General features: G+C 38.4%; 1 protein-coding gene across 1 annotated transcript in view; it reads left to right on the top strand.

The window, feature by feature from the left end:
• The first annotated feature begins 338 nt into the window (after window positions 1–338).
• Window positions 339–10,566, top strand: part of NAV3 (neuron navigator 3) — a 250,158-nt gene continuing 239,930 nt past the window's right edge. The window contains exon 1 of the mRNA XM_053943168.1: window positions 339–581. Coding sequence (XP_053799143.1) covers window positions 339–581 — 243 coding nt within the window. The remainder of the gene's footprint in view (window positions 582–10,566) is intronic.

Raw genomic sequence — 10,566 nt, 5'->3', positions numbered from 1 at the left:
GAAGAGAAAGCAAATTTATGAGTTCTTTAATCCCAGACAGGCAGCTCTGGGGCAGTTACCTCCAAGAAAAGTTCACGCCCCAAAGGAGCGTTAGTCTTACAGAGCCACTGACTCACTGAGCAGAGTGTGTGTGAGTGGCTGCGAGGGAGAAGGGGAGAGATGAAAGAAAAATTTTGCTTCCTTGTGGAACTCGTAATATTATTGTTTTAAGACTTTTTGAAAAGATGACTGCTACTTTTGTTTAAAGCATTTGCTCTGAAATTGCTGAAGTTGGAGTCTACCAGACTGAGGTCCAGGAGCATTTTCTTTGGCAGAAAGAAGATACTTTTATAGAAGCCATGCCTGTGCTTGGGGTTGCCTCCAAGCTGAGGCAGCCAGCTGTAGGGTCAAAGCCTGTCCACACTGCCCTCCCGATACCCAACCTTGGCTCCACCGGCTCACAGAAGTACTCACCAAAGTCCTTGGAGCTTACTGGGGCAGAGAGCTCGATGCTTTCTTGTCAGCTTACGTTAAAGTCAACCTGTGATTTTGGAGAGAGGAAAACGCTTCAAGGAAACACTCAGGAGATTGAAGATAGCAAGGTTAGTGGTAAACTTTACCTGTGGAACTCAATTTAAAAAAAGTTGATTTGCTTTGGAAAAAAACTTTGATACAAACTTTCTGTATGCAGAAAGTGGGGGTAAATGAATGAATAGACTTTTGCTGTCATCACTGAAATCTCATAGCAGCCTTGAAAATTTGTTTTGCTCAGTGCTGCTGTCTGAATAAATATTCTGTTTTTAAATGTTAGTGTTACTTCACAGATGAATTTTGATAAGGATCAGTAGAGTCATAAGGAGAGAAAAATCATTCTGGCACCCAGTAAACAGAATATTTAAAAAAAAAAAATCTTGGCAGCTTTATGTTATATTATGAAATTTTAAAAGAGATCTCACGCCCACACCTATTCCCACAGGGAGGCTCTTTTAAAATAAAAACATGCAATTGATTTTCTTTTCAATTTTCAAATGATCTGGCTATTCTTGCTGCAGAATTGCTGAACCAGAAAAACAGCTTCTCAGTGTACTTGTGCTTTTCTCCTCTGCAAAATAGCTTCTTCCTAGCCCCTATCTAGCCCCAAATCATTGTGATTTTAAAAAAAAAAAATATTATCTGAAGTAGGATGCCACAATATTTTTTAGACTGCTTAAGGTTTTTTTCCTTTTGTAAAGGAAAGTTATTTTTGAGTCCTAATTAACTTTTAAAAACACTTCTGCTTGGTTTTCTATTAGGCTTTCTGTTGTGGTTGAAAACATTTTTCATGCTTACATGAGTATTGAGTCCCTTCTTGTCAGCAGCATATATTTCTGTAGATCTTTCAGTCAGTACATTATGCCTGCATGTGTGGTTTACACAGCTTCAGCAAGCTGTAAGGCTACTTCCTCTTATTTTTCTAGTACTCTTGGTTTGTGGAACTGATTACCACCCTGGAATAAAACATATATTTCTAATTGTATCTTAGTTTGAGAACACTTAATAGTCATTAGAGTTGTTACAGTGGCAAGATGTACATATATGTACTTGTTTTTTCTTTGTTTTTAGTTACGGGGTTAATTCAATTATAGTGAAGAAAGTTGGTTTTGTGGTTAAAACATAGGGTTGGGATTCTGAACATTTGGTTTCCTTTTTAAACCTTGCCACATATTTACACATGAGATTTTGGTCATGCCACTTAACTTTTCCTTTTGAGTTTTCTGTGTCACATCTCCCTGTCTCCCAGAGATGATGCATTGGTGGTATCAGATACCCTATACCGAAATGTAAAAAAAGGAGCAAACTGTTCCTCTCTTCATAACCACAAGTGATGAACAGCCCATTTCTGTGAGTATGAAGATAATATAAGTTTGAAGATAATAAATTTTTCAACACAATGCAATTCCTGCTTGTTTACTTATTTTTTACAGAAAATATTCTTTCTTTGTTTTTTATGGTGTCCCTTAATGGATAGTCCATGAAAAGTAAATTAGACTAGCAAATACTATTTTCCATGAAAAAAAGCAAAAGGTTACATTGGCTGCTGAGAAGTGTTTCTTGTTTACTTATAAAAGAGTGGAGAAAGATATAAAGCATCTTGCCTTCAGTATTTAAACCACTTGGGAGCTATTAGTAATTAGTGGGAGACCAGCTGGGAGTTGTAGCCTTCCAAGTTATCTGGTCCTGAACTCCTGAACTTCTAGTGAGTAAAATAACAGCCTGGATGGACACAAACTGTGATACCAATTTGCCATGTCATTGATTTGACAATACCTGTCATCTCAGAGACTGTTTTTCTAAAGAACAAAAAGCAAACCAATTTCCCAAAATCAACCTACCAACCATGACATCTTTCCCTATATATGTTCTCAATGGAGGCTGCTGAGCAGTTTTATAAGATGATCTATAAAGAGTAAGACCAGGCTGTGCACATGATGGTCTGAAAACTTCCCCCAGCCACCTGGATTTATAGAAGTGCTGAACATTCAAAAAGTTACTAAGCCTTTTCTGTGTTACCCCCTTATAAGTCTGACATTCCCAGTAAAGCTTAGTGGCAGCCCTTTACTCAATTTTCTTCCTGGCACATTTTTTGAAAGATGCTCTTTTATTCACCTTTTAAGCAAGTTTCATGAAATCTTTCTGCCAAAGGTGTTTGGACTGTAAGGTGGATGGGTATTTTGAATATGACATTATTTTATTGCTTTTCTTACCAGTAAGCTTCAAAGGATCAGCCTTGAAAAGAGTATTAATGCTAATGTCCTCATCAGTGATGGAGATCCATGCGACCTGGGTAGCCTTAGAAGTATGTGTCAGTTATTTAAACAGTAATTCTAAGCACAGATCTGATGGTGCTGTTAGAGGTAATGTCTCTTCAGGTTTGCTGGGCAGATGCAAGTTCTGCACTACAGGTTGTGTCATCCCAAAGCTTGACCATTTGTGAGTGCTGGTTTCAATAGACCTTTTGTTAGCAAATGCATTAATCCATGTGATATCTCTATGGAACTGTTGTATGCAATGCTGTACATTGGGACTGTGTAACTATAAAAATGGTCAGATAAAATGTTTTTCAATCAAAATGTAGTGAATACCTAGTCTGAGTTTCCAACTGAGAGTAAAATCTGGCTAACATATTTTTGTATGCTTATGTTATATATATCATTGCATATAAGACAGCAGTGATTTTTGAGGGAAAAATATGGATCTCTATCTGCAAAAAACAATGGAACATGAATTCATCATCTGGTTAACTTTGGCTCTTGTCTGCTGAAAGCAGTGCCTTTTGCATTGCTTGCTTTGGTGTTTTACATTTGCTGCACTGCGGGTCACAAGTTTTCTCATCCCATCTGCAAGGCACTTAGATTGACATGTGTAGTCACTGTGACGTATCCTGCTGCTATCTATTAAGTGCTAAGAATTCTAAAATAAATTTGGGTTATACATATTAGTACAGTAGGTCATTGCCACGTAGCTGTTTCCTCTAGGAACTTCACTCTCACCAAATCTGATTGTTTGAGAATTTTGTCACTAGTGTTGGCTTTCTCACAAAGCCAAGGCTGGTTGGGAATACAGCAGCAAATATCATCTCTCTTTTCTCTTTCTGTTTCTCTCATCTCACACAATTTTGTTGCACTTGTACATGTAGTCTTGGTTGTTTTCTTGTTTGTGGCCATGATGAAGTTTGAGTTTAATAAAAGTGATATTATCATAAAAAAATGTGGTAGAAAAAGTTTTGAGGTGATTATGTTTACCCTTTTTCTTAATTGTATAGAACTTAGTTAAGCTTACGAAAGCAAATAATAAGTTGCTAATTATTGAAATTATTTTGTGTGTGGTTTATTCAAATGCCCTTTTGTTCAAGAGTTTCATAATCTGTGCTTTGGTACCTAAGTCTCATACAACAAGTCCATCTGCTTTCTTGCTAAACCCACTAATGTTTAGGCTGACTGCATGAACACTTTATGATGTGAATAGTCATGCAAAATATTTGAACACAAGTATTCAGAGCGCATTCTTTTTCCCTGAGTATCATATAGACAAAAGTTTATTCCTATATATGTACACAGGAACAGAATCCAGCTGCTGGATTCATGAGGTGAAATGCTGGCTGTCTGTGATGGGTATTTGCAGATGGAGTTTTGCTATTCAGCTGGACCATAGAGTGTTTTTATGCAAAACCAAGTCTGAAAACACCACTATATTTTCTAACATTCTTCTGTGGTTATAGTATTATTTGTATTTCTTTACCACCACTTTTATACTGCTTGCAAAATTATTCATCAGATCATGGTAGGTTGCTTTTTGCTTTTGAGCCACTAAACAGTAACAAAGTGAAAAAAATATCCATTGATATTGTAGAATGGTAAATTAAACAATGACTTAAAACTATAGGAATGAAAAAAGAATTTCTTTGCAAAATCAAGTGATTTGTTCACTGAATCGTCTCTCTGCACTATATTATTTTAAGGCTGGGTATTGAGAGGCTGGGGCCAGACCTCAGTTGTGCCTAGAAACAGGCTGAGGATCAAAGGGCACAAACTGAAGCACAGGAATTTCCATTGAATTTCAAGAAAAAAATTCTTTACTTTGAGGATGACAGAGCACTGGAATGGGCTATCCAGAGAAGTTATGAAGTCTTCTCTGGAGACATTCAAAACCTGTATAGGTGCAATCCTGTGCAACCTGTTCTAGGTGAACCTGCTTTAGTAAGGGGGTTGGACGACAGGGTCTCTCTTCAGTGAGTTTGTAATATTGACCTGTAGCAAAATGCAACAGTGTTTTACTCCAGGTCACCTGAAAGTGTGATTGATTTCAGCTACTCACACACATTTAATGGTGTAGTCACAAGTGTGTTGCCAGGAGTCCTCTCCAGCACAAAGCTGTGCAGCTGCTAGGAGTCAACAACCCCTACTAGGCACACTGGTCTTCTGGTCTGGCTTCCTTGGGCTGCTCCTTGCAGTGCTCTTCTTTATGTTCCCAAAGTTTTCCTCCCATTATTAGACTTCCTTCTTTCAAGAGCCGTGCTCTTGAAGGAATGCTCTTGAATTTATGCTTCCAAAGTGAATTTTCTCTGAGATTAATCTGATATATTAATTGTAGTGTTTTGGTTGTATGACTTGGATGATAAGATTTTAGTCTTCTTTCCTGAGTTAATTAATTCCTTTACTGTTGTATTATCTTATTTCTTTTGGGTTTTTTTGTTTTCAGTTTCTCTTTGTTCATGCTGTTTGCTGCTGTGTGCTTTATCTGCTTTTCCCTTCCTGTTGGCAGACATCTTTACAGGCTACTGAATATGACTTATTTTTCTCTGTATCCCCTAAACAAGTCTTCTTGTCTTGCCTGCAGCATTTTTCATATCACTGTTCATTATCAGAAAGTGCTAGTCAGCCTCCCCAGCTGATCCAGCACACATATGTAAACCTAAAACTTTCTTAGATACCTCAGTTTTGGGGGCTTGTAGTAAGATTCTAGTAGTATGGAGATACTAGTATCCATAGGATGAATAGACAGTTGTTTGTGACTTCTCTCACAGGGGTCCAGCCCCACTAAGTTCATGAAACAAGTCAATTTTTATACAGGAAGATCTTAGTGGGGGTTCTGGAAATTGATCTTCTGCAAGGCCTTCTGGAAGAAATGACAAAGAATACTAAGTGTCCACCTGAGTAAAGAGACACAACTAACTTCTCTAGAGCACAGAAATCTGAATGATTAAGCTGGGGAAGTAGTCCCCAGTAAATTATCAGGACAGAGCAGTGCTATCTGGGGAGCATGTCCAACAGAGAATGGGTCCAAAACACTTCGTTGTAGCAAGTGAATGTTGTTAAAGTAATCTAAAATGAATGTCACAAAACCAAGCTAAATACTTTGATGTGATTAGGCAAAAGCATGTGCTGGAGCTGTTGAAGTGACTCTTAAGGTCCATTTAATTTGGCTTCGTACCTTTGCATCTCAGTTTTACTCTGAGGCCTTCTAGTGTCATTCAGCCAGCCTTTTTGCACTAGGTCATTAAGATGTGTATGGAGCCTCTCATTTTTCCCTCATCAATTTTAAGTAGTTTGTCAGTGATGTGGTAAATCCTGCCTATCATAAGACACTAAACTTGGAGAACTTTTTATATAAAAAGACAGATCTCAAGACAAACGTTTTTGTATTCCATACATGGGTGGAGCTCCTGTTCACGTCAATGGGAGTGCTGTGCACATTGGAACACCAGATGTGTGCCATACATGACTTCCATATCTCTGTCTTTCCTCAGCTAACCCTACGACACCACTTACTTAGGTTTCGTGTGACCCTTTCCCAGCATTCCCCAAATCTCTCCAAAGCTAGGCATCTGTTGCAATCACATATCTCTTGTACTTTTCAATTTCTTGGATACATTTTTGTCTGGTCTCTGGGGGCCAAGCTCCACAGAGTTTATTGACACACTGAATCTAGGGAACATAAATAAATTAGTTTCTTTCCCCATTTTGTCATACCCTTCCTTTTCTCAGCACTAGTGCCCTGGAGGTATCTGCCTTGTGGGTTGGCAAGAAAAGAGGCTGCTCATTGTGCCGAGTGTTTCATTTACAGCACTACAGCCAAGGCAACAGAAAGAGCAGCAGAAGCAGCCAGAAACCACCAATCTTCTCCCCATAGTGACCAGTAGTGATGGGAAGCCAGCAGTGTCTCAAAAGCATTGAACTAGCTTCCAGAAATTTCAGTCAGCACTGTGGACACCTGGGACTATGTGTGTTTAAAATTCACACAGCCCCAATGAAGCCAGGACAGTTGGCAGGAGTTCAGATTGTCAGCAGTTTCAGCTTCTTGTAGTGCTCTGAATTATTTCTTTATCAAACAGATAACGGCGTCTTTAATGTGCTTTATGTATCCAGTACCATCTGTCTACGCTATAACTGATTTAAGAACTTCATTCTGTATGAGCAGGGTCTAAATTTCACTGTTATATGTTTATTGTCCAATCATCTGTATCAAGCACATTTTCATAGAGTTGATATAAAAGTAAAGTAACACAATATCAACTCTTAAATCTTTCATATTTGTGAACAAATGGTATTGAATGTAGGTTGAATGATGTTTCTCGTCTGTAATTTTTAATTGGGATCATGGATAGGAGGGTATTCATCAACCTGACCTTTAGAACTCTGCCTAAATTTCTACTGCTTTCATGTTACTTTACAAAATAAGAACATAGAACTCAACTTACTTCGTATCAATTGTTGTATTGTGAGCTGGTTTTATAGATCATCAGAAAACAATCACACTTACCCTTTTGTATTGCATTTGTGCCTGGGAAAGCTACTTGGGGATTTTCTGACCAAACAACTATTCAGTAAAAAATCCTTTCCTCAAAAATGGGTGTGTGTCTGCAGGACGATGCACTGTGAATGCACCAGCAGAATTGAAGCAACCCAGCAACATTTGCTTGGTGCAGCACTCTTGCAGTCCCCTGGGATAATCTGTTCTTTATAACTGCAAATGGAGCTAAGTGGTCTCCTCTTCAGATAAAAATTATGGGCTTATACTCTAGAAGGTTCTAGTAAAACTTCCTGGGTGTAATAGTAGTTCAACAGAGGAACTTTGCCTGTGGAAAATATAGTGTCTCCATCAATGGAAAACACAATGTGTACACTTGCCAGTCACAGTACTATTAGCAGTGATCCTTCGTTGTGCAAAGGAATTGGTGACAGCCTCGACAGCCTTCTCATTCTCGTCTGTCATTCATTGGTTCAGCTGACTTCAGGTGCATGGTAATGAAACCATGCTTCCCTGGGAACCTGAGCTGACAGCATCATGGACCACAGTGATACAGATATGTAAGGACTTTCTTTGCAGACAGATTTACTTCCTTAGAAAAAGGGCCATTGTGCATTATGGGTGTTTGTGTTTCCAGAGGCATTGCACTGAAATATTGCAGTTCCTGTTAAGTTCCTCAAAAGCACCAGTAGGGTGTTCTTGGAGCCCAGAAGCTAGTGGCTTGCTTGGAAACACTAATTTCCCTGGCATATCAGTATTGGAGCATCCTCATGCCTCAAGAGCCTGTGAGAGTGGAGTGACTCTTGCGGACTCAGTTCTTTACAGCAAGGAACATAGAGTCTATAGCAAGGAACATAGTTCAACGTATGAATTTAAAAATCCTTAATTTAAAATCCCTTCAGGAATACTGTAGTGAATATTTCTTCTAGCTGAATTTTATAGGGGGTTCCTAGAAGGAGCATCCCAAAGTACTCATCAGAGTGAGGGGTGCCACTAAGATTAGGAAGTTTGGTTGCATTGGAAAGCATTTCTTCTCTCAAATAAAAATAATGTTCTTTCTGTGGATTTTTCTGTTTATTTCAACCATACCATACCTTGATCCTAGAAGTTTTTACTAGATTGTTGCCCTGTTATGACAGGTAGTGTGCATGTGTGCAGAAGTCTGTCCAGCCAGGTAGAACATATGGCTCTATTACACGGACTGTGGGAGAAAGGGAAAAACAAACCCCATAGTACAGAGGGAAGGGAGAGATTAAACAGAAAATGAGTGACTTTCCCACACTCAGGCTGGGACTTTGTGGCAGGACTAGGGATTCAAGTCATATATATCTCAAGTCCTAATCTCCACATCATAACCACAAGCCTATCCTTTGTCTTTTCTAAGGGATCAGTTAAGAATGAAACATCCAAATAATTAGTTATTTTCCCTCCTTGCTTCATAAGGACAATTTTGGCTTTGTAATCATTTTAATGTCAATAGCTAGCATAAGTGTAGGCCCAGCTCCGAGCTGGAGGTGGAATTTTACTCCAGTAGACAGATTCTCTTGATTTTGATGTATCCAACGAGCACAGACTGGCACAATTTGTTAAAGATGCAGAATATTTTGTGCCCTTTGTGAAGCAGTATAACACTCATCAATGGTCCTGTGTGTAATGATGTTGATAGGCTGCTGACTTGTTAAATATGATGTGGAAAATCTAAGTATTTGTGAAGCAGGCCTGTTTTGAAGAAAAATGGCTTTTTGGGGTCCTAATTTCTGCTTTTGAGTACACTGCCTAACTTCTTTGTAGCAGAAACTTGTATTCAGTAAATACTAATGGCATGAATTACAAATGAGAGCTGCTAATTTTTTTTTACTAAGTGTTCTTTCTGATCTAGGTCCGCTGTCCCTTTTTGTCTAGTATACTGGACTATTTTTTGAGTCAGATTTTCTTGCACTTAAAGGGCACACAAAGAGCAGATCATTTAAATCAGCTCTGTGTTTCACTCTGACCTGATTCACAGGATGTGGTCTTGGAGGAAGCCCATGCCTTAACAATAGCCTTTTGACAAGTGAGGGTGTTTGGGGATTAAGCTGGAAGAGAAGGAAGCATATATCTATTCTGAAACCTCACAGTGGACTATTTTGTGTGAATCTTCACTTGCCCATGATGTTTTTAAGGTCACAAAACTTCCTTTTTGTTTTTCCTGGCAAGAGGATGTTGGCTGAAAGATAGCATAACTTCTTAAAAATTCAGAAAAAGAATGCAGAGTGTTTTGTCTGGTAAATGTGAAGGGATAACCTCATGTAACGTGTGCGGATTTCTGATGGCTCTTGTGTATGTTTTGTGTAAACCAAGCTGAAAGAACTTGGAAAATAAGCAAATCAAAGGGAAGCATAATTTTGAAGTGGTTAGAACTGGATCATAATATTTCTGAATATATAAACTGAGAAGGTGCCAGCCACTAAATGTACTAACTCTGCATAAAACATAAGAGAATTTGACCAAGTATAATATTAGTATTGTCCTAACCTACTTTCAGCATGACATTTGGTCTGACTTATCTTTTTAGTTGTATTTTTCCTTGTAAACCCTCCTTTCCTGCTCTGCCATTCTGATCTTAATTCAGCAGAAAGCATTTCATCCTTTAATATATCTCTCAACAGTTGATCAAAATATTTTGTTCACGTGGAACTCTCCAATTGCAGCACAATTGAACAAAAATAGTTGCTGAGCTCTCTCTTGTGTTTTCTATTTCAAATTATCTCTCTATGACAGTTTTAACACCTGGTTTTGTATCTTATTGATGTTGTGTTAAGCTCCAAAAGATTTGGCAGTGAAAACTTCCTGTTGTGCATCAGGATTTGAATTACAGGCCATGAGTAAAACCATCACAGCTTAGTAATGAGCATGGCCACGCACAGAAAGATGACTTCCTAGCAAGTGTAAAATATTTGACCACTTTCATTAATCAGGAAAGGCTTCATGGCTCATACATGATTTAGGGGTGAGTAAGACATAAGTCAGGGTGCAGGATTTTTACTCACCACTACAACAATAAGATTTCCTGGCAACACATCTATGCAGTAAACAAGTTGATTTCTTTTTTTTGGGGGGGAGTATTTTTGTTTTGCTTTGGTTTTTGTTTTTTCAAGGTCTTTTTTTGTAAGCTGTCTCTGTAGTAGAAATAAATAGGCATTAAATAAGAATGTGAAATAACAAATAAAAGTTCAAAAGGAGTTTAGAAATTTCCTCAGCTGAGCAGTCTGCCTGCTTTCATCATTACTGGCCAGCTCACCAGCCATAGACAGAGTACTG

Source organism: Vidua chalybeata, chromosome 5 (assembly GCF_026979565.1).
Source record: "Vidua chalybeata isolate OUT-0048 chromosome 5, bVidCha1 merged haplotype, whole genome shotgun sequence".
Lineage (NCBI taxonomy): Eukaryota > Metazoa > Chordata > Aves > Passeriformes > Viduidae > Vidua > Vidua chalybeata.
This window is presented reverse-complemented; position numbering and strand designations above follow the sequence as displayed.